Source organism: Sturnus vulgaris, chromosome 4 (genome assembly GCF_052056855.1).
Source record: "Sturnus vulgaris isolate bStuVul1 chromosome 4, bStuVul1.hap1, whole genome shotgun sequence".
Classification (NCBI taxonomy): Eukaryota; Metazoa; Chordata; class Aves; order Passeriformes; family Sturnidae; genus Sturnus; species Sturnus vulgaris.
This window is the reverse complement of record NC_142246.1, coordinates 49,715,857-49,740,190: the sequence shown is the minus strand read 5'-3', so window position 1 is coordinate 49,740,190 and position 24,334 is coordinate 49,715,857. Positions and strand designations below refer to the sequence as shown.

Here is a 24,334-nt window from a genome sequence, read left to right as displayed (position 1 = left end):
TGCTTTTTTCAATTTTTCAAGAAATACTACATGGATTTGTGACTTTTCCAAGCAAAAAATGTGAATCTGTTTTTATAAAGACAATGAAGACTGCAAATGTTTTGGGGTTTTTTGCTTTGGAAAATGGGATATCATCTTGTTAAAAAAATACCCCCAGAAAAATACTCACTTAAGGAGTTGGTAATGGAATCCAAGATACTAATTTTCTCAGTCATAGTGATTTAAATTAAAAATAACAGCAAAAAAATATAATTTCCATCCTGACTACTTGGTGACTTATCTTAAATGATTTTATGATCTCCATTTAGCTCCCATATAAGAAAAACACTGCTGCAATAGAAATGGAGGACTCAGGTACTTGGAGACTAAATTATATCCTTACCCATTCATCATTCAGGATATTTGACAGCATCAAATCCTGTTGGACAGGCAATTTGAGGGACTGTGTGCATCAGTGGTTTCTACTATACTTGTTTCCCCAATAATCAAAACATTTCTGTCCCTGAAACTGTCAAAATAACTCACACAAAAGTAAAAAAATAAACATATGTAATTTAATTCCTCTTGGAAAATCAGTTTAAAACATTCTCAAGTGTTTTAATAAATTAACTATAGACACTATCACAAAATTAGCTTTCAATAAAAGACTTTCTGTTCTATTAAAAAGGGACACTAAGATCTTTTCCTAGTTTCCAAAAGCACTCTCCTAACATGTTGTTCAACATAAACGCCTCTTAATTATCATGTACCTTTCACAGCCATTAGGATTACATTTCCTGTAAAGTAAGTTCTGTAAATTTGGGGGTGATATGTTTATATCCTACATTTTGTGTTAGTTACATTTTTCCCCCTTTGAATCAGCAGAGAAAGCATCTTATTAAAAAAAAAAAAAACAAAACAGATCTTACAGCTCTGTGCAGTGGGGTGGAGTACAGAATTCATATAAATTTCTGGCAATATCTTGAAAAGTAAATGAGGAAGTAACTTAAAAATCTAGGGAATAGCTAGCAGTGTAGATTTAGAAGTGCACTGTGCTATAACTGAATTATGGTCCAGAGGATGGGGAATGTCTGGAAAAAAATACAAAAGAAAAAGCATTAGTAAGATAGGCAAAAGTGAGGCTGTATTAATCTTATTTACCAACTGTAATACTATTCCATGTCATTGCCTTGGAATCAAGATAGCCACATTTTCCTTGCTTTCATCTCCATCTGTTGGACATACACTTGTCTAAACTGAAGAGGCATGGTGTTTTGGGGTTGAGGTTTTTCTTTTGTTCCTCTTTATTCTTGTGAGATGACAGAGAATGACTATGGGTTACTGTCAGTGCCAGACCTGGCTAACCTTGAAAAGGGGAGCCAGGTTCAGAAATCTCCTCAGCACTGTTGTGGCACAGCCGTCTGAGAAGGGATGACAAACTGCTGTTTCACTGCAGTGTCACCGGGCATTGTGACACAGGAAGAACTTAAGAGCAGAGAGAGAGCAGTCCTACAGCAGAGATCATCTACTCTGTCCTCGGCAGAGAAGCTGGTAGTTTTTCTGTGCTATAATTAGACAGTGCCAAAGAATGCACATTATGTCACAGGAATTAGTCTTGTGGCATTCTCACGTTTGCCTTCCCAAATGAAGGAAATATCTTTCAGTGACAGCTCTTATGCCAAGGGAGTAATGTACTAAGGGAAAAAAATATCCTCAGACATCTGGTCAAGAACAGACAGTCTTCATTCATCAATGCAGTTTAAAAAGGAAAGGTGAGTGGTCTACTGCTGAGTATATACTGACATATATATATATATATATATATATATATATAGCTTCTTGTCCCTAGAATTCCTATCATGAGCACAGCTTGTAGTGTTTTGATAGCGGTTTTACTTCGCATCTGTTCATTTAACAATGTGTACTTCCCAGATTATGTCAGCTTTGTCCTCTGTAGGTCCTTTAGTGAAGGGGAGGATGTATCTGTTTTCCATCACTGCAGCTTCCTCCCAGAGGACAATCTGGGGATTTTGCAGTCTGGTTTATTGCAACAAACCAGGCAGAACCTGCTACAAATCAATAACATATCTGGTCTCTTATGAACATATTAGTGAATCCAAATCCACTTGTTCTGATTTGAGCAAAACTTGTGAAATAGAAGCTCCCTGGAAGCCAATGAAGTTCCAAATCCATGAGCAGTACATACTGGACCAGCTACCTAGTGCAGATGGAAAAACTGGGTGATTTGTGTAATGGGTCAAAAATTAAAACTCATTGCAATACTAAATTTACTGTGTACTTTCTTGTGCATTGTTAGTGTTACTTGACTGATATTTTTTTACAACAGCTTCATGTCATACAACTTGTTGCTTTCTGTGCCTTAAATAAATGCAATTTCAGCTTAGGGTAACAGAGTGGATATTCACAGTTTCATCTTGTGCTATTTCTGCAACTGTTAGAGTAGCCATCCCCCAGTAGTAGCAATCAGAGAAAGGAATTAAAGTGTCAAACCCATGGCCGAGAGATCAAAGCATGGCATTTTTCTTGAACAAATAAAAAGAGTGTCTACTGTTCTGTTCTCTCATGCACAAAGTTGCCATCTTGGAACCTGATGCAACTCTTAGAAATCTTGCAATTTTTCTTTACATTCCTGTTTCCATTATTTTCAAAATTAATTCCCTACAATCTCCAACAATAAATGTCATTCTAAGCCACAGGGATTTTTAAAATTCAACAATAATACATGCAGTTAGTGGGACACTGCAGTTACTTAGGCAACTATAGCACCTCCTTTCAAAACATAACGGTTACATTGTAAAGTTCTTGGACATTACATAGATTAGAAAATAATGCCATGCTCATTTAGTAGTAATTTTATAATATGAACATTATACTATCACAAGTTTACCCCACTGACTTTGTTATAAATGTGATTTGTTTCGTCAATTTATTTTTCTCTCGACCACTTTAGCCACCACAGAGAGGTAGCTATTTTCAATAAACACCAACACAAGCCACTGGTGTCAGGTGCCAGGTCTCAAAGTCAAGTGAAAGCACAGCACTCTCAGCTTTCTTCTCTGGGCAACAAAACCTCTGGATGTAAAAATATGAAATAAAAACCTAACTTATGTGCAGTACAATTGCACCTTGCTTGCAATGTTCTTATGCATAAAATACATTAAAGTAATTGTATCTACATGGTCTTAAAGCCAATTTTAAGACTAAATTTTAAGCCAATCTGTTTAGTTTTTGAGATTCAAATATTTAATAGTTGGATGTTGACAGTGCTGCATAACTAGCTGATGGAGACATTGCATGAAGTGAATCACAGTTCCTACAGCTCTTCTGGGGTATAGGGATTTTGCTTGCTTTTGGGGAAGTGGAAGAGAGAGATCTTTGCATACAGCAGGAACAGCAGCTAATCACACCCCACTGTGAAATGATTAAAATACAAAGAGAGAGATCTAGCTTCCTCCTAGACAGGAGATTTGTATTTGCTGATCACAGAAGCCAGCCCTTCAGTGGCAGTGTAGCTTTTAGTTGGTAGTAATACTTCAGTCTGCTGCAGAGATTATTCCAGGTGGTCAGTTTGGAAAATGGCAGTACCAATTCCAAGAAAATGGTTGAAACAACACCAGACATCCTCTTGATAGAAAAGCTCATTACCACGAAAGAGTACTGAGCAAATTACTGTGCTACTTAGGCTTGCTTTACTGATGTAAGAACTGTGTGTCTGCTGCCTCAGAACCTTTTATCTTTTATCCTTACTGTTGTGTACTTGGTAAAATAAAATAAATATATGTAATTTATAAATGTTTTTCTCCTTTGCAAATCTCATGTGTTCTAGACAGACCAGTAAATACTATCTCATTTTACAGCTGAATTAAAGGCAGAGGAAAAAAGAGCAATTTTCAAAGGCTAACATAAGGAAGAACACAAACAGATTCTTTTCATCTATCCTCAGTCTGTTGGAACCAGGACCAGCCAGCTTGTGGATGCTGAAGGCAGCTCTTATTTCTGCTGTGAGCTGGACCAGTGCAGCTATGCTGTAGTGACAAGACCAAATTCTGCGAAACATCCTCCACACCACGAACTTTTCTATCATTCTTATCAAAGCATGGGCTGGTTCTCATTTGGGTGATGTTTGGGGAATTCCACATCAGAGACCTGAGCTAGCCCTAACGATGGAGATCTCTCCATGTGGGCTCCATGCTCCATTTTATCTGTAATGTTCTTTCTAGATGAAAAATCCCAGTGATAGAGGATACATAGTGCTAAAAGCAATATTCATCTTTCCATACAGGTGACTATTTCTGTTCTAGTATCTATGCTTGGGTTTTTTGTGCTGTTCTTTTATTACAGCAACTTCTACATATCCTCCCAATACCAGAGTTCCAAGGCCAAATTTAGCATGAAACACACAAGCAGAGGCAATTTCTACTTTTTAACAGCTCACAGAGTGAAACTAAACATACAAGAATGAATTGTTGCATGTTACTCTCCCCACAAAAATGTGAGAAAATTTTCCAGATACTAAACAATATTGATATATGAGTTGAAAAATACACCGATAAAATCCTGAAGGAGCAATCTGCTTCTGGAATAAGGATATCCACATAGGGTGTTAGGTGTAATAGAGGGAAGATGTCACGCCTGCCTTCTAAACCTCCTGATGTTGATTAATCTTAAATTCTGAATCCATAATGTAGTCCCTGAAGATGGATTACTATGTAAAACGCTGTTCTTTCCTGCAGGACTGAGCAAGCCTGAAGTTTACATTTCCCACCTTAAAGCAAACAGGAAGTCTGCAGCCAAATTGCAGGGTGAACTTGCATCTCCTGTACTCCAGTTCAAACTGGGTTTTTAAAGACCACTTTTCGCTTCTGCTTCAGTTAAGAATCTCATTCAGGTTTCATTTTCTTTATAGGTTTGCTGTAACCTATGACTTTCAGACTTTGATATACCAGACCCATCCATGACTCATGTCAGCTGATTCCTATGCAACAGGAGGGGCACAGGGAGAGCAATTCCTCTCTGCAACATGTGCAGATGGACTTGTAGTGTGGTGAGTGCAGCACTGATCAAAGGCAGCGCAGCAGGGCTTGGGAGCTTCCCTGAAATGTCAGCTGTGTTCCCAGCATCCAGAGAAGGATGGAAGGGAAGAAGAATATGGGGAGGAAGAGGGTAGGGACAGAGGTTCTCAACTTCAGTATGAAGTTGTTTAAGACTGGAGTATTTACCTTATGTATTCTTCCCTTGGAAAGTCTCACAAAGGAGGTCACATCATGACATCTGATGTATAATTTTTACAGGAATAACCAAGTGTTTTACTCTTTCATTACTTGTCTAATAGCCGGCATCTGCCTAGAAAAGAGGGAATCATCTTAGGACATCAGACACAGTCATTACATGGATAAATTTAGGCGAGGTAGGGAACTTAGATACTCTGAGATCACAGGAATATTCCCACTAGCTAAAGACGATGATTCATCAGGAAATGTTAATGTAGGGTCACAGGCAGAAAAGTAATAGGACAGAAGCACAAATAAATTGGATTTATCCTAAACTTAGCTTCTAGCATTTTCCAGCAGGAAAAGCGCGTAATTGATATGGGCAGATATGGTGGGATTTCAGTACGCTGAGAGAGGAGAGAGAACTATGCTTCAGTCAGGATCATGAAAAGAAGGAGATAGGTCTTTGTAGGATTGTGCTGCTTCAGCTTTCCTGCTCGTGCTCTGTGCTTTATGCTACTAGCACCTGACAGATTCACTTATGGTAGCAAAGCACGTTGAACCAAATGGTGTTGTCATGACCAAGGGATTAATGTTAGAGTCTCCAGGTCTGGATGGATTGTCTAAATTGATTCAGAATGGCTACATGCTTCCCACTTTTTCATCGGCCTACACAGGGAGGATTTTCTTTGCCAAAAAATGACCAGTCTCCTAGACATAACAATAAAATAAAGTGAAATGGCCCCTCCCTATAACTTTACACCTCTCAGCACTCACATTATCCTACCTCATTCACATGAAGAAAAACTTTCAATCTTTTTACTTCAATGTTTATAAGACCATCAACATGGAATACAACTTCAATGCAGCAGGGTGAAGACAGGAAATTACAAAAAACCTGTGAAGCATAAGCCACATATTATTAGATTCTGTCCCTCGAGGCCCCAGCTGTCCCTTCCCTTCCCTTCCCTTCCCTTCCCTTCCCTTCCCTTCCCTTCCCTTCCCTTCCCTTCCCTTCCCTTCCCTTCCCTTCCCTTCCCTTCCCTTCCCTTCCCTTCCCTTCCCTTCCCTTCCCTTCCCTTCCCTTCCCCGCCCGCGCGCCCCCTGGCGGCGGGAGCACTCCCGACCCCCCGCCCCCCCCCCCCCGCGCCGGCGGCAGCGCCCCCCAGCGGCGCCGGCTAGGGCACGGGCCCACCCCATCCCGCGGCGCGTGCGCGGCCTCACCCCATCCCGCGGCGCGTGCGCGGCGGGAGCGTCCCGGGTCGGCGCGCGGGGTGACGGCGGGGGAGCGTGGCAATGGTGCTGGAGACGCTGGCCCGCATCGTCAAGGTCCAGCTGCCCGCGTACCTCAAGCGCTTGCCGCTGCCCGAGAGCGTCGGCGGCTTTATCCGCCTGACAGGTAGGCGGGGGGAGCGGGACCCCCTTCCCGCCCCGGCGCCGCGGCCGGTCCTGCCTGGGATCCTGGGATCCGGCTCTCGCCCCTCACTCCAGGCACCGCTCGCTGTCTCCCGGCCGCGTCACAGAACTGGAAACCCCAGAGCTTGAACTGCTGCAGCAGGAGGATGACCCGACAGGAGGTGCAGGTGTCCTGTGGGGCAGGGGGAGCTGTCAGGGTGAAGTGCAGGGACAGAGTAAAACCTTTGCGTCTGAAATTCCTCTGGGAACCAATGCCGGTCAGCCAGAGGCCGTGCGCCGAGATGGATTGGGATTTAGCCGGAGGCCTAAAGCACGGCCTCTTCCTCTTCTTCACAGGTCAAAGACAGCATCTGTACCGAGTTAAACCAAAAAAGTGTCTTTCTGGGAACCTGCCACGTACATAAAGTTAGGGTTGTTTTTTAATTGAGTCAGTTTTGTAAGTATTTTCTGCGTGAGGGAGTAGAAACAGCAGTTCATTGATTGTAGCCCTGTCAGAGAGTGAACAAGAAGTGAGCAGTGGCTCACTGTGGTGCTCAGTGCTTTGCACTGGGGCTCGGCGGTGAGAACATAGGCGGGCCCCCAGGCAGTGTCAAGTGACCGGGTTAGTTCGGTGACAAGAAGGAAGGAATACTCTCCTCAGAAAGTAGAAGTCGAAAAAGCTATCAAAGTGCAGAATCAACTTTATATCTTGCAGCGCTAACACCGCGACTGTTAATAGTGTCGGAAAATTGTTAAATTTAGAATAGACACAGATTTAAAGCCGGTTTTGAGCACTTCTTTTTTTCCCAGCATGTTTATGCTACTTGTGAACTGCAAGTCTCATTGTCTTCCGCAGGAACAAGCAAATCTCTTTTAAATTAACTGTTCTTCTTCCACAGCTACGCTCTCATATGGAAAAACTGTTATCTATATTTACCAAATAGAGAAATTCAGCTGCTACAAAGTTGGGAGGTAGGGGATAAAAAAACCTACAGAACAATGCAGCTTCTCCTATTTCTAGTATTTGGCAGTTTCCTAATGAAACCATTGCCCTTGTAACCACAAGTTGACTTAAAATTTGTTAATCTTAGTAATATTTTAGTATCTTATTGCTTCACTTGTCGAACCATGTCTTTTCTGTAATAAGGTTATTTGTCCAGTCTCTGTATTCACAATGCATAGTAGTAATACGATTTATTCTGAAAACCTGTGGAAGGTTTGGTCTGTAAACCAAAATCAGGACTTTGGGCTTTTTATATAGTGGTCAGTGGGGGAGAACTGTTTTGTTGTCACATTGTTTACCCCATTGACTTCCAAGTACTTCATTGAATTTGGAGGGAGGACAAGAAGCAAACAATTGACTTCTTAAGTGTAGACCAAACATGTGAAATGTCAGTCCCAAAATACTAAACGTAAGTAAAAGAAGGAGCTGAGTCAGAAACTGCTTTGAGAACTTGTAGGATTTAATGAGAATACCCGAAAAATCCACTGCCTGTAGTTCTTAGCAATTTTTTTGATGGACTCTAAAAACTGGAGACAAAGGTATATTTAAAAATACATGACTATAGAGAGAACGTTTTTTGCAGTTTAAATACTTTTTTCCAATAGTAAGCTAGAGTAGTATCTGCTGCTATGATTATACATCTTCCTTCCAGGGTGGATATGAATGAAAATGGAGGGAAAAAAGCAAAACTTTACAAGGTACTTCAAGTTATAGCGTAGGATTAAATACAACACATTGAAACGTCTGAGAAGTATACTGTAGGACACTGCATCCTAAGCACCTAAATTAAAAAATTATCATGTCTTAGTGTGTAAAGGTTATTGAAAGTCATTGAAACGTCATTGCTCATTGAAGAGTCCTGTGCTTACTTGCACAAAGAGCTGCTGTGAGTTTTAAGTTTCATTTGAGAAAATGATTGCTTCAGCAAGTGCTGCCTCTTCTGTGTTGTTGTGGTCTTTGTCCTGACCTAAAGTTACAATCTTCTAAGAGCAGGGGATTGCCAGTCCTGGGGTTATTTTGCAGTGAATTATCATTTGGGAAAGACTATTAGGCAATAGAAAAATTAATGTTCCCTTTTGTGTCTACTACTATTAAAAATTACCAAGTATATTCTTTGGCAAATGGTATACTTAGCTTCTTTTTGAAAAGTGAGAAGTAACATTGGTCTAAAAACATTTAAAGTGTATTAATATTTGCCCTTTGGTGGCATCTGTTGAACTTTATCAGAGACCAGCACTATGAAACACTGGGCAACATAGACCTTGTTTGCAAATGCAGGCTGGAATCCAGATTTGTAACAGTGCAGTCTTTTCTTAACTCTTTTATTGCTTCTGTAAACTCATTAGCTTGCAGGCAGATGCAACTTCAGTTCCTGTAGTGCATCAGTTGTAGAAACAACAGACCAAAAGTATATGGAGTGCCTGTTTTTTTTATAGGATGTTGTATAGTGTGCTGGTTAAAGATCTGGACACCTGTTGTCTGTTGTGACCTTATGAAACCAAATGAAAAACTGCTTGTTTGAAGTGAAAGACTTAACATCCAGTACATACCTCCTGAAGGTAAAAGCAGTGAGGGAGGAAGGAAAGAATGTTTGACCTTGGGTTTGAAAGTGGATATCTAAATTATCACGCTGTGCTGCTCTGAAGCCTCTTTCAGTGTCTTGTCATTGCTTCTTTAGCCTTCCCAAGTTCGATGAAATGAACAATGTTGTCTCATGCCAGTGTTGCTTTTTGTCCTGGAAGATGCCATTAAAACGGCATAGACATTCACCTCAAAATAGCCAACAACCAAAACCAGGATAGGCCTGCTTATTGGTTCTGAAGAGAATGTATTTAGTAAGTACTTCGAATTTGCATGAAGAACCTCATCAGTGTAGAGAATATGCAAGCACAGTTCCAATATTCCTTTTGACTGGTAGTTAATACTTGCAGTTGAGCTGTTACTGTAAGAAGCTGCCTTTGGGCATGCACAGGGCAATTTCCACAAAAAGTAGCTGAAACGTAAGTCAAAGATACCAAAGGAGTAGTTGATGGAAGACAAAGGAGGGAATACATGCTTTGATTTTTCTATCAGTGGCTTCTCTGTACCTTTGTTCACAGTGTATGTGTTTCTTTTATTTTTGGATATGTTACTGTTGGACTAAAAATTAAGAAAACCTCTCCTTGAAAATATCCGTGGCTTAAGCTTTTTGGAATTGTCTGGTTTCTGATACTTTCCAGGACTTTGGGATTGGTCTCTATCTAACACAAGTCTGAAGACTGACCTGTTCCATACACTACTCTTCATTTCTGTCTCCAAAGTCTGCCTCTCCCCATGCAGCAGAATCGATAAAAGAATCTCTAGAATCAGTGTAATGGCTGAATTCTGAGTTGTCAGCTGTGCAAAAAGTCTTGTGAATTGCCCTACATCTGCTTCATAAAGGTATGAATGGCTTCAAAACCAGAGCAGTCTACACTTGTAGGAAGACAGCATTGCATTCGTTTGGATGAAGGGTTTTTCCCATCCCTGCTCACCCAGCCTAAAGATCTCTTACAGTGTCTTGTATTTCATGCTTTAGAACATGATCATAGTGATTTTTCAGTTTAAACATAGGCGCGTCAGGCAGTTTTTTGGCAATAACAAGCCAGTTTATGATTAGTGTATACAGGAATGCAATCAGGGGCTTTCCAGAGACTCCCAGATTAGAAGTAAGCATAGAATTTACTCGCTAGTGAGGAGAAAACTATTTATCAGCAGTTATCTTGGTACAAATACTAAATAATAACCATATTAAATAATAGCCTGGTACATCCTATTCATGTTTATTTCTGATTTCCTTTCTCAGAGGTTACAGCTGTCAAAATTCCTCTCTCACTTGAATGAACCCAACTGGCTGTGAGTCATCCATAGACATGATCACTGTTCTGATTTTCATACTGTATCAAGAGTGTGAGATGTGTCCTTTTTGTGTGTCAATCTTAGCCCAGTTACACTTGGTAGATGTCCTGGTCCTGGTGTGCCTCTTGGAATGTCTGTTCTCTCTTGGAGTTAAGAGGAGTAGCTTTGTAGAGATCCACATTTTTGCCAACAGTCAGGTTAAATACAAAGTTTGGAATTTTTTTTTAGTGACCAAATATTTTTCCACTCTTTTGAAGTACATTCTTCAGGTAAGGTCAGAAAGTGCATTTTGATTCCTGATGGAATTGATTGAGTGTTCTGGAAAAGTAATGGTAGAAAAGGCAAACGGGCACTGCTGTCCAGGAAACTCAGGATTCTGTATAGCTGAAAACATTTAAGTATCTCAGTGTCAATTATTATTTAGGGCTTGCAGCTTGTTGGAGGAACTAAGAGAAGAGCACCAGAGATTAATGTATTGCAGTGAGTCTTGGTGTGAATTGTGGTGTGTAGGGATTGCTGCAGGTGCAGTTGAGAAATGATTACTGAGACTTCTTGCAGTGCCTTTAGCTTTTATGCAGCTGTGATACATTTCCAGATGAATACATTTAATGTCGCTGTCACATCAAGGGCAACAAAGAACAAAAAATTAATTCCACAAGTTATTTTCATTACATGGTCTGGTTCCAGAAAATGCAGATCCTTAAGAAAAACCCACTGGATTCTAACTGGAGAAGTATTAGCATAAACATATGTTTTACTAGTGCAAATAAATCAAGCTATACAGAATAATTTCTTTCCTCAGGGCTACAACCCACTGGGCAGCCTTAGCCTGCTCTGTTGTGTTTTCTTTCTAGTACATCTTAATTTCAAAAAACAAATTGTAGAACAAAATCTCTCTATATTCTGATCCTAAATAATTTAGAAGAGTAAGTTGATTATTGTCTTGTCTTAAAAAGTGCTTGTGCAGCTATTTGTGCTTCAGCACGTTACACGTTTATCTCTTCTAAAATATTTTTAAACTCCCTTCTATATAAGTATTTAGATTTAATATATTCTCCAGAAATTTAGAAAAATGCTCTCAACCTTTAGTGCACCATGGTATTTAAATTGCACTGGAGTATTCCACAGTACAAAACATTCCACAGCACGTTTTGCTGGAAAAGTGAATCCACCTTGTATATTATCTGTCTCTCCGTCTCTCTCTCCGTCTCTCTCTCTATCTATCTATCTATCTATCTATCTAAAAAAACAATCATTGATGCATTTCTTTAAAAGTCCAGTAAGTCTTCTCTCACCAGTATGCCTACATTTTTAATGATGGAGCAGAGCAGCCAGATCTGCAGTGGATACTTCTACTTTTTACCTGTACTTGAAAGAAGTTCCTTAACTTGGGTATAAAGTAATTTTCTGTGATTTGACCTACTGATCTTAGGTGTCTTTCTTTCTCTATGTTGTAGAAACTGGTTGCAGATCCCTGAGCAAACAGAGGTCTGAAAAATAAAACCAAAAAGATTGGTGAAGGTTTTGCCAGTGCTTTAGGGTTGCCTATTTCAGTAAATCTTTTATTTGTTTTGTATTTATTATCTTCCATTCAGTCATCTAGAGTGATAAAATCCAATTTCAGATGAAATTCTAGGAGTCAGATTTTTACTTAGGCTGGAATAAATCCTAGGATTTAATCTATGTCTTTTTTTTCCTTGAGACTCACCAATGGAATCTTGTTCTTTGCCCCGAGGGCCCTGCTGACTGAGCAGCTCTGTTCCATACCCTCAGCCTAAGCCGTTTGATGCTGCACCATCCTGGAGTGGTGTCAGGAGCCACCCTAAACCCCGCCTTATCTTTAGTTTCAGAATGGCTGCGGTTACTGCCTTTCCTGGGCGTGCTGGCCTTGCTTGGTTACCTTGCTGTTCGTCCCTTCCTCCCCAAGAAGAAACAGCAGAAGGATAGCTTGATTAACCTCAAGATCCAGAAGGAAAATCCCAAAGTTGTGAATGAGATAAACATTGAAGATCTGTGCCTCACTAAAGCTTACTGCAGGTGTTGGCGTTCAAAGACGGTAAGACGTGCTGCTGTAGGATTAGAGATTGAAACTAAGTATTTTTATCAGTGCTTTGGTGCTGGATTGCTGTGTTGAGCTGTTGCCTTTGTCTGGAGTTGGAACATGTTCCTGAACTTTGCAGAATGGCACAAACCTATCTACACAAAGAAAGCAACTGTAGAAACTTAAAAGAAATTTTCTAGAAATGTTTAGAGTGACCTCATGTGAGTAAAATAAAACCAAGCAAACCTGTTTTCCTATTTGGAAATACACTGCAGCTAATTAAAAGATAATTACTCTTACTTTCCAAAAAACAAAAAGATTGTTCATATCAGAATGAAAATATTGTGTTGGTGAGGGAGATTCCCATATCGTCCAGAGCAGTGAGAGGAGTGGTTGGGATATTCCATATCCCCCAAATCAACTAGATGTAAATGAGTGTATTTCATCTAGCCTCAGTTTTCATTTCCTGATTCAATTTTGAATGTCCTGACCACACTCTGGTTTTGTTCTCTCTGGCCCAAATGCTTTCCTTCTTTAATAAAACCAAAAAAGTCTGTCTTGAACTGAAGAAGCTCACTCAGCTATTTTCACTTTGGGCTAATCACTTAAGGCAAGCACTTCAGCTTGCTTCTGTGTATGCTTTCTGGTTGCAAATGACTAAATCTATTAAGAGCACTCTTACTAGTTCTGCAATAAATCAATTTGTAACCGTGATAGCTGCTTTGTTTGCTGTTCTTTCATGGAAAAGGCTTTGTCCCTGACTTTGAAGAAGAACAGCTATTTTAGGATCTCACAAACTTAGTTACCCATTAACTGTGTTTGTTTTCCTTAGTAGCCTGTGCCGATAGGAGACAGGGAGTTTGACGTTGAACCAGGACAAGAGGAGCAAGCAACATTATCAAAGCAGTCAGGGCGTAGGAAGAAATACAGAAATCACCATGTAACTGCTGTACAGAATTGTGCTAATTCCTTGTGTATGGCTTTTTTTCAGTTCCCTGTCTGTGATGGCTCCCACAACAAGCACAATGAATTAACAGGAGATAATGTAGGTCCACTAATACTCAAGAAGAAAGAAGTATAGCAGATACTTAATCTAGATCGTGACTGATAACAAGTCTTTTATACTGTTGTAGTTGCAAAGGACAGCATTTTATTATGTGATTGGTATGATTTAGTTTCATGATTGCTGTAGATTTCTTTTTGGAATAAACTGCATTTAGACAGTGATGAATTTGTCACTGTTTTGGTACCTTATTCTGAGAAGAATTTTGCCTGCTTTGTAAAACTGTAAAGTACCTATCTCTGTAAATAAGTCGTTTATTTCAATAATAAATTGACTTTCTACAACTAAGCCTTTTTTTTTTTGAACATACAATTATAAAACTCACTATTTCAAGTGATGTAAGTGCACTTCTCTGTTGAATTTGTTCTGCTGAGAAATCATGTTTTCCTTTGCTTTTCAGGTACAAATTAAAGTGTACTTAAGTGGGGGAGAAAAAGATACCCACTTCCTCCTTTGTGAATATACGTTCAGGCAGCAGATCAGTGTTAAATCATGCAAGCTGAAGGTCTGGCCTGCATGGTGCTTAAGTGGGCAGTTTGTTGGTCTTAGACAAAGCAGTGAAGCTCAGACAAACCCCACTCTGCAGGAAGGTTTCACACAGCATCCCAGGTGGAGTGCTGGCAGTTCCAGCCCATATATAAACAAAACTATTGAGCAGGTCAGCCACCAACGTTACCCCTTTATTTTGGGCCCTGTGTTGATGGTAAGGAAACACAAATTTGCCTCCTGCAAGTTCACTTGCCCTGCAGTCTCTACTTCTTGCAATGGGAATTTTCAAGGGATGAACGGGTTAAGAGACAGAACTGAAGATGCTGAGCTGAGCTGTTCTCTTGGCTTGTTACCCATTCAGAATTATTATTTATGCAAGTCATAATGTTGCTGTGGTGAGGCTTAATTTCAGATGCAGATAATTACTACCTACCTAACTGCTAGGTTTCTAATTAATTATTCTTAAGTGCTTCATTCTCCCACAAAATAGTGTATCCATCAGTTTAAAAATAAAAATTTGGTCCATGCTACAATTTTAGACAATGGTACCATGACAGATCTCACCCATTCCTTAATAGCATTTCATTTGTTAGGCAGGAAGCCCCAGAGCTGTTGCCAAAGCTGATCATCACAGTGCTGAAACAGCGAGTCAGAAAGCTGTTCTCAAAAAAGGGCTCTTGCAGCAGCAGCAGAATTGAGGTAGATCATTCCTCCTCCATTTGTGACAGTTGTAGTTCTGAGTTCAAAAACTTCTTGCCTTGCAGCAAAAGATGACAGATTAGGATGTGACTGTGTGTTAAATGACTGTTTTTACAGTGTGTAACAGAACCATGGTATAATGTTTATTGTTTAAATGCTTTATGGTGGTCTTACCTTAATGAATGAGCAAACCATAAATGCATTAGGATATAAATATTTATAATAGAGGAAAATATATGAAGTGTCTTATACTCAGTTTTCACTTACAGATGTAAATAGAATACTAAGCCCCAATTCTTGGATTTGGTGAAGAAATTACTGTGAAATGTAAAGCCCTGTCTTTGACATTTTTTTTCAGGCTTTAAAAACCACAGTCTACTGTAGCAGATTTATTAGACACAGGCACATATACGCTTCCAGCTTTTATCAGGATACTTTTGTATTCAAACAGTTTGATTTCCTCTGAAATCACAACCAAAATTAAGTTAAATTAAGACAAACATTGTTAAAGTAAGTAATACAGCAACATGGTTTTGTTTCTCCCAAAAAGCTCCTTGAAGAGAAGAACAGTGTAAGGTTTAACCTCTTCACTCCATCTTTAACACAGCGTGATTAATTATTTTTTTTCTCCTTACTTGCTCATGGATGAGATAGTTTACAATCTCAACCATGGCTATAGGATAAAGAGGAACAGTTTCTTTGTGCTTATATCTGTAAGGGAATGGAACAAATTTGTAGTGTTGCAAGAACAAGTCACAGTTCTTTAATAGAAAGGACATTTTAGTAATTTCCACAAGATAATAATTTAATGAGAATCACAAGCAAGATAAATCATCATTTCCTTGCCTTTCAAAATCTGCCAAGGTAATACTATTACATATCCACAGAAGTTTATATAGAAAATCTCCAATAATTTACTGATCTGTTCTATCTAAAGTCTACAGAGAGAGATAGCTAAAAGCTGAATTGCCTGTACAGCTCTGTATCTCACCAGCAATTTAGAAGTTGAACCAATTACCTGACTTTTCTAATGTAATTGGGAAGCTCCATACACAGGAATAAATTTGCCCTAAATGCTAATCAAGACCAGAACTGAGGTTGTAGGGCCAGATCTTCAGTCTTGATGGAAAATTTGGGGAACCTGAAATCAGCATATTGTGACACTTAATCTACAAGAACAGCAATGTTTTTCTTTTCATAATTAATTTGGACATGGTTATAATAGACTACAAATAAACTTGTAAGACAGATTTAGAGAAAGGTGTCTGACTTGGGGCAACTACTAGACAAAATAAATGTAATTGAAGTGCAATTGACCAAAAATTTCATCTTGTGTACTCTTTATTTAAAAGGCAAGATGCAGAAACTATCATCCATTTTGTGGCTGTATTACACCGTGGCTTTTTCAGAGTTAATCTTAGATTTGAGTTTAAATTCCATAAAAAGCTCCGTTTGGCTGAAAAAGAGAGAGTAAGCTGTGATTATACTCACATCATCATCACCACATCCCCTGGCCTGTGTGACTCCCTGCTTGCAGATAATTTCTGTCTTTTCCCATATGCTGCCTGCTGTAACTTGCACATGCTGGCTGCTGGGAACACTTGCAGAGGTTCTTGTGAACCTTCTGGAACAGCATGCTCAGAGTTCTTCCACACTATGCCTGTGATTATGTCTGCATGACAGCAGGACTCTCTGGTTATCAGTTACTGCACATCATGCTGTAATTTTATTTCCTGCAAATAAGAGATTACCGTGGCATAATGATTTTATCGGCTTGAATTTATGCTTTATTCAGTTAATGATTTTCATGGCATTTTGTTAAAAGGGAGGTGGTCTTTAATGTCATGCTTCTCCCGTACTCTGATAAAAACTGAATCTCTCAAAGTTAGTTGCTGTTTAAAAACAGCTGAAAATGTCATACTTACTAGAAAAGTCTCTTAAGTTCTTAGTCCTGATATATCATTTAATGAAAAGATGCAAGTGTGTGTTTTCTTCCCTTCTAGAAGACAAGGAAGGGGGAACATTATAAAGCATTAAAGCTTTTAATTTTAGATCTGCAGGTCTATGTAATAGCTCCAACCTGATACTTTTTGAAGATTTAATAAAAGCTGGGGGAAAGGGGTCTCATGAGAAATACCCACATAAAATGGCAGGGAAAGAAAAATTGATTCAATCTCACTTAGATTAGCAAAAAAGATGACAAATTTTCACTGGTATAGCTTATTCAGGCACTCAGAATTGTGGAAGTGACCTCATGTATAATTGAGGGTGCACTGAGGTTAAGGGAACAGGTAAATCCCATTTATCAGAGCTGTTTTGCTGGTGAGGAAGTACTAGAGACTATCACAAACAAAAGCTCTTCATCAGAGGTTTGCTTTCCTACTTAAGGTTGTGTCCAAATTTAAAGGGCTGTAATCCTTGAAACACCACGCTTCTGTTACTGAACACGTTCCAAATTTGGCATAGTAATCCCTGTGGGAGGATTCCACTTTTTATAAAACTTTCCAAAAAGTGAACTCCTGTAAGTTTTATTCAAATAGAACTATTTTATAGACACTGATGAACTGAACACTGTATTTCCTCATCTTGTCAGTTAGCTTTACCAACATTACAATTTCCAAATACTTAACCTCCTATTAAAACTACACGTATTTCACTAAATCATAGAATCAGTGACGTTGGAAAAGACCTCTGAGATAACTGAATCCAACCTATGACCAGCATGACAACCAGACCATAGCTCTCAGTACCATGGCCAGTCTTTGCTTAACCACCACCAGGGAAGATGATTCCACCACCCTCCTGGGCAGTCCATTCCACTGTTTAATGAATCTTTCTGTGAAGAAATTCCCCCTAATGTGCAACTACATCCCCTGGTAGTCCTCTCATCCTGTTGAGAGGTGGTGTGGGAGAAGAGGCTGACCCGCACCTGGCCACCCCCTCCTGTCAGGCAGCTGCAGAGCAGTGCGGTGCCCCCTGAGCTGCCCCTTCTCCAGGCTAAAACCCCCAGTTCCCTCAGCTGCTCCTCACAGGACTTGTGCTCCAGACCCTTCCATTGCCCTTCTCTGGACATACTCCAGCCCCTCGGTGTCCTTCTTGCAGTGACGGGCCCAGAATGGACACAGCTCTCAAGGTGTGCCCTCACCTGTGCCCAGCACAGGGGGCAATCACTGCCCTGGTCCTGCTGGCCACACCATTGCTGATCCAGGTCAGGATGCCATTGGCCTTCTTGGCCCCCTGGGCACAGCTGGCTCATGTTCAGCCACTGCTGACCAGCACCCCCAGGTTCTTTTCCATGGACAGCTTCCCAGTCACTCTGCCCCAGCCTGTGGCACAGCCTGGGGTTGCTGTGACCCAAGGGCAGGACTCAGCACTTGGCCTTGTTGAACCTCATTTCATTCGTCTCAGCCCATTGATCCAGCCTGTCCAGATCCCCTGCAGAGACTTCCTGCCCTCTAGCAGATCAACATTGTCACTCAACTTTGTGTTGTCCATGAATTTATTGGGGTGCACTCAATCCCCTTATCCAGATCATCAGTAAAGATACTGAACAGGACTGGGCCAGGGGGACACCAGGAGTGCATGTGAAGCAGGCACAGCAGGCACAGAAGTCCAGGTATGTCACAATAACAACCCTTAACCACTGCTCCAGCTTCAAACCCATCAGGTGCCGTTTGAAAGCATCTTCCTTTCAGGTCAGGAGACAAACTTGAACTGAACTAAAGATGGTACATTCCCAAGGAAGCAGAGAGAACAGCAGTGTGCGTAGTTAGAAAAATATAACGTACTTGACAACTGTTAAGGGAAAACTTACCAAAGAATTTCCTGGTACTTTTATCATTGTGCTGGAACTGCAGGCATTGAAATTTAAGTATTTCTCAGGAAGCTTTCTTTTTGTTTAGAGAGTAAGGCTTATACATAGGCACGCATATTGAGCTGTATACAGCTCAGCTGTACAACATATGAATCTCTGCAAATAGTACAGTGTCAACATTAGAAGTGTTTAAGTAGTTAAGAGTATTTTTGTACCTTTTTTGTTTTGCATGTTAAAAAATCAAAAGCTAAAATAGAAATTATTAATTCTTACTAATGCCAAAATCTAGACACCATCAAATGTATTCTACACAGTATCCCTGTAAAACAGGGATACTATAGTGTAGAAATCTGCAGGACAATGTTTTCTGCCTCAGTTACAGGCACAATCTAATAGCGTTTCCAAAAAATAACAAAGTAACTTCCAGTTTCTGAGGGATGCTGTACTGACCCCATGCCTCAGAATGGAGTTATTAACAACTTACTTGGAGCTAGTCACTTGTACAAAACATAGCAGAGGCAGACAGATTTACTGGTACCTGCCAACTGGTACCAAACCTAAAAGGCAAGAGCAGGATTTTGATCAACAGAGGTTACTCCTGGCTATAGGACAGGACATCATGTTGTGTGAAGGATGAGGTACACAGGTGAAACAGCAGCCTTCCCAATCCCATACAAGCTTCCCCCAGTCCTTGTAGACCTCCCACAACCCTCACCTCATTTTCAGGTTCTCTCCCTTTTTCTGCTGGCACCAACATCTCTATTACCACAATCTATGATGGCCCCAACTGTCTCTTTGAGCATGTAAGTGCCACTTGCTGTTCCTTGCTGACAGTCCTTCAAGGCACAAAGGAGTGCCTCAGCCATGAGGAAAAACAGCAATAGGAAAAGGTAAGTTTTGGAACACAAATGAGCAAGGAGAGGGAATCACCTACCCATGGCAGGACTTGTTCACTATGTGTCAGCAATCTCTTACTTGGAAGTTGCTTTCTTTGAAGTTGTGGAACTTGTCAACTCACAGTCCAGTTTCAACCATCAAGAAACAATTCACATTCGTCTCCATTTTTTTCTATTTATATTATACCTCATGACTCCACTCCGTGCCTCAACAATTCTGACCCCCTCCCTGGCCTCACCACCCACACATTTCAAGTAATTCTTGACTGCTAACTTCTCAGTGACTCACTGCCAGGTCATCTTATTCACTGTATGTTCAGCTATTTCATCTCAAGGCACCATCATCAGATAAAAATATTTTCTAGAACTCCACCAGGGCTGCTTTAAAAATAGCAGGGGTAACTGATAGTTTTAGGCTCCTCCAGCAAGATTAGAGACATGCCATCTTTACTCAACTAAACTGTCAGGGTTGAAGGAGCAGGGTTGCTGTAGTTGTCTGTCTTAGGTTCACAGGCCTTTGCCTCTTCTCCAACCTCTGCACCTTCGTCATCCTCTTTGCTATTTGTCTGAGCCTTCTGCAAAAGTCTGGGCCCTGCCAAGCCGATAACCAGGGCTCCAATTGGAGCAGTGATCAAAATAGCCAAGAAAGCTACTGTCAGTACATCCATTCCATACTTTTCCAGTTGCTCATCTTGATGTCGTCTTGCTGTATCCAGGGCAAGAGAACCTATTGCAGCCTGCAGGGAAGAAAACATTGCTGAGATGGAGCAAGTAATCTTAGCACTGAATGAGGAAAAAAGGGAACCTATCATTAGTCAACATTTCACATAAATTTGACATTTTTACATTCAGCCCATTTGTTTCTAGGCTGTACATAGAAAAGTAAACATTATATTACACTATGAGAACAATTTTCACTTGTCTATGCCTGGAATTTCCTTAGCTAATGAGTTTATCTGTGTGGTTTCCTCCTGTGAAGAACATTGCTTAGCTGCCATTTTATCCACATTTCTGGAGAATGTATGATTAATGAAATAGGTTAGTATATTGTGTATTGCAGGCTGTTAAAATGCCACACTTGGAGAATGTATCCTGACAATAGTCAACTAGTGGCAGCTTCTGAAAATTTAATTCACTGATCATGTAAGAAACCTTACCTGTTTTGATTATTAACTTTTGTTTCAAGTAATCATTCTATTGAGGCGAAGTCTAAATGACTTGACAATCACTAAAATAAAGGAGCAGGAATGTAGCCAGCCTGAGCCATCTCTATTAATACAGCTCTCAGACTACTCCTTATGAAAATAATCCCAAACTAAGACCCATTCTGAGTACTGATGTGACCAGTTCTGTGTACCCATTCTGACACTTCATGTGTAAGAGGGAAATGCTTTTACCTTTGAGAGTTCTCAGGATCTGTATGTGAAGGCACAATAATCAGCAATGGCTGAGAAATTATTAAATTTCCTGTGATATATGAACAAGTCACTCTCATTATTAAGAGTAAACCCATGATACAAGCAAAACACCTGCACACAGAAGGTTCTCCACACACTTTTCAAGCAGTTAGAGTGTTTTAGAGTATGAACAGTCAAAATACTACACTCAGCTGTCATTGAGCCTAAACCTTTCCCTGCCTACTGCTATGCTAGTCACAGGGAACTCTGCTAAGCAAAGTAGATTTAGCCTGGAATTAAAGTGATGTTGGATTGTTTACCTGGACAGTGGCTTTGGGAATCCATGCCAGTGAGACAAATACCTTCTCCATGAAATTAAACCCAGCAAAAGACACCATCAGGAACGTTGCTACAATTCGCACAACTAGGGCAATGCCTAATATAGCAACACAGAGCCCTGCAACAGACAAACACTTCTCAGTACTTTTGTGCATAGGTTCTTCTGGTTTTTTAATTTCTTTGGGGTCAGCCATAGTCTCCTTTGTTTTAGATTTCTTTATAGATATTCTTTCAAAGCCAGTAATGAAAGCTGGATAATTTGTGAATGACCTTACCAACAGTTTCAGGCCTAAGAGATGTAACGGATACTTCTGCTCCAATTAAACCAAAAAGAAAAGGTTCAAAGATATTCCATGCAACTGCCACAATTTTTTCTATTTCCCTCTGCAATAAAAACAAAACTAATCTGTAAATTCACAAAAAGATGGCCAAGCAGACACAACAGTTAAGTAATCATAGGACGAAGTGAAAATGATTCATAAAGACTGTCCAAAATTGCTCCTTTTTCTTTGACCTAAAACATTCAAAATCAGGTGCAGACCTTTCAAAGGTCAGACTGCGTCTAGCTGTCCTAGTAAATAAATGTTTCATGTCTTGAGAGGAGAAATAAAAACTATTGTGTTTGAACAGCAACAGAGCAGTTTGCAGACAAGAGGAGGAAAATAAAGCATTGCTGATTTTCAGTATTTAGAAAGATGTAATTTCAACTTCAATTTCAGCTTTGCCATAAAGTTTCTGAGTCTTTGGGAATTGCATGCCTAAACATGCTCTTCCATTTATAGCTGAGCAGAGTCAGACTCTCCCAAGTTTCAGTCATGACCTAACTCTGTTCGTGCTGCACTCAGTCAGAAGCCTCTCTCCATGTCAGCAGGGGCAAAGTCAGTCTGAGCAAGTCTGAAATCACATACCAGGAACAAGTGCTGAACTTTCCACTGGAATATAGTGTATAAAGGCAAAACCATATTTTCTCCTTATGTTTGAACTTTACGCAATTTTCCAAAAATAACTGCTGCCAGGGTAAACAGGAATCTTCCACTTACATGAAAAGGTACACATAGCATATAAAATAGCACTTGTCTTTTAATTAAGTGGGTTCTACAATAGCAAATGAGCCTTCAGGCTGGAGTGTGTGGAAAATATAAGTGCAGTGCTCTGTCACTTAATCAATCCAGGGCCTAGACATGTCCCATCCTTGGTATTCTCTTTGGGACTGATCCTGCAACAACTCTTGCTCTTCTGTCAATGGAATGGTAGGTTACAGTCATATAAAAATTTATGTAACCGTAAGGAAAATAAAGAAAATGAGGTGGAAATATATATATATATATATATATATATATATATATATATATATATATATATAAAAGCCCCCAGAAATCCCCTCTTTACAGATTTCAGCCTATTTACTGCCCATTTGACCATCCCAGGAATAGGTTCATGTTCATTGTTCTCTGTAGACAGTGTTTGTCAAGTGCCTTCCACCATGGACAGTGGGAGGCAGTGGCCTTGGAGAAGCTCACCAGGAAAACCTTGGTAATATATTGAGTACATAGACACCTCTATCTCTATCTGAGAAGAAAAGAGCTAAGGCATTTGATATCAATGTACTTAAGGCCATGAAGCTTCATTCACAGATCAAAAGAATTTAAACTAAGCCTTTATAGAATGCATATACTCTTTTAAGGTCCTTCCTCCTGAAATGGTTTAAAAGCTTTTCAGTAGAGAGCTTGATCAGTTGTAATGTACTTAACTAGTTAAGTCCCAAGAAGAGGTTTTCATCCTTTAAAATTGGACAACCTTAGTTTCTTTTCATTGCTATAACAAACCTTGAGATCTTACTGAAGTCAGGGTCAAGATGGGTATAATAACATGGACTCTACTATATCTAATCCCCTTTCCTTTTCCTTCCTTCTCCTACTGAATATCACAAAGCTATAGCTGGGGAGAGAAATGTCCTCAAAGCGTTAAATGTAGATGGTATCAAGCAAAAGAGGCAGTCAGACATAGCAAGGTACAGAAAGGCAGTGGGGCAGCACCAGTAAGATGAAGTAGGCTAGTACCTAAGAGAAAGTGACTAAAAAGCATTCTTTTGTATGATTTTTTATGGCCTTACATCATCATTTACTGTGTGCACTCTGCTCTCTAAGTTATCCAAATTACACTGGCTGGGATTTGGGAAAGATGAGAGAGGATAGTTAATGACTGCTTTTCATTTCACCACCTCCAAACCACAGGGAACAAACGCTCAGGATATTCAGGCCATGTCCACAACTGGATCTTAGACACCCATTTGTAAATTTTACCACAAAGTGACTGTGTACAGATACTCACAGAGCTGGTAATTAAAGCTTTGGATTGCTACGGTCAAGTGCCTTCACAACTAAGTCTCCTTCATATGGCTTAAGATGTCTAAGAAAAGCTGAACATTTCTCAATCAGTATGCCAGCTTTGTATTGGCACACATACTGCTCTACTGACATACGTGCTAACTTTCTGGCATGGGAAACACTAAATGCTTCCAAAACAAATGTATAATGTGCTGCTTGGTTTGGTGTTTCTTTTTTTTTTCTTGTTTGTTTGTTTCTTGAATCTGTATATCTTCTAAGGCTTCACAAATGTACCATTGCCACTCCTGACAGAAATTCAAGCCCCTGTCAGGCTGCATATTCACCAGACTTTGGATATGGTATGGTTCTTATGTAAACATTCACCTTTTCATCAGACCATCCCACACCTGCAACAAAAGCTAAGACTAATGTGCAGAGCCCTCCTGATCCAGGGAAACCAAAGTAGATGCTGCCAAAAACAGCAAACATGGACAGTCCGAGTACAAAATAGGATCTCTTCCATGCCAAAGATGCCTGCAGCCAAGGAAAGAGACAAAAAAGTGAATTTCTTTCAGAAAATGGGGAAAAAAGTTACTCCTGTTAATTTTGAAAATAAGAACTTGAAAAGAAAACTAAAAATTAATAATTTTGAAGGAATCAGAGCTTTCAAGTGAGACTTGAACTCACTTGAAACTTGAGGATTTTTTTCAGACATTAATTCCTAAGAATACAAATTCTGAACGTGTAATTGTTTTTCCTCTGCCCATCCAAATTCTTATTGCCA

The 24,334-nt window shown here is 39.9% G+C and overlaps 2 protein-coding genes and 1 long non-coding RNA gene across 9 annotated transcripts in view; 1 reads left to right on the top strand and 2 right to left on the bottom strand.

Annotated features, from left to right (window-relative positions):
• Positions 1–532: 532 nt before the first annotated feature.
• LOC148224014 (uncharacterized) lies at positions 533–6,184 on the bottom strand. Its single transcript, XR_015803322.1, has 3 exons — positions 5,998–6,184; positions 5,220–5,343; positions 533–1,070 (listed from the first exon to the last, which is right to left on the bottom strand). It is a non-coding gene; the product is annotated as an uncharacterized LOC148224014 (long non-coding RNA).
• A 254-nt stretch (positions 6,185–6,438) lies between these two features.
• Positions 6,439–12,471, top strand: CISD2 (CDGSH iron sulfur domain 2). Of its 2 annotated transcripts, XM_088163935.1 has the most exons (4): positions 6,439–6,609; positions 9,828–10,029; positions 10,433–10,482; positions 12,330–12,471. In XM_088163935.1, the coding sequence occupies exons 1-2, from the start codon at positions 6,507–6,509 to the stop codon at positions 9,974–9,976; spliced, it is 252 nt and encodes an 83-aa protein (XP_088020061.1). In that variant the 5' UTR covers positions 6,439–6,506; the 3' UTR covers positions 9,977–10,029; positions 10,433–10,482; positions 12,330–12,471. The 2 variants fall into 2 exon arrangements, with proteins under 2 accessions (XP_088020061.1, XP_088020060.1); XM_088163934.1 differs by lacking the exon at positions 10,433–10,482 and having other exon boundaries at positions 12,330–12,467.
• The window catches only part of SLC9B2 (solute carrier family 9 member B2), a 26,141-nt gene continuing 14,014 nt past the window's right edge, over positions 12,208–24,334 (bottom strand). For 2 of the 6 annotated variants that reach the window (XM_014875232.2, XM_088163930.1), the window contains exons 9-12: positions 23,935–24,084; positions 21,499–21,607; positions 21,205–21,341; positions 18,259–20,224 (exon numbers count right to left, since the gene is read on the bottom strand). In XM_014875232.2, the coding sequence (XP_014730718.1) occupies positions 19,943–20,224; positions 21,205–21,341; positions 21,499–21,607; positions 23,935–24,084 (678 nt within the window). In that variant the 3' untranslated portion in view covers positions 18,259–19,942. Of the gene's footprint in view, positions 12,443–18,258; positions 20,225–21,204; positions 21,342–21,498; positions 21,608–23,934; positions 24,085–24,334 lie in introns of those variants that run through there. The other 4 variants (XM_088163933.1, XR_015803321.1, XM_088163931.1 and 1 more) reach the window with 4 other exon arrangements.

What these genes read in the sequence shown, in the direction of transcription:
- CISD2 (XM_088163935.1), top strand. Translation starts at nt 6,507, where the DNA reads ATGGTGCTGGAGACGCTGGCCCGCATCGTCAAGGTCCAGCTGCCCGCG. An exon ending in CGGCTTTATCCGCCTGACAG is followed by an intron (nt 6,610 to 9,827) that starts GTAGGCGGGGGG and finishes GATACTTTCCAG; the next exon opens with GACTTTGGGATTGGTCTCTA.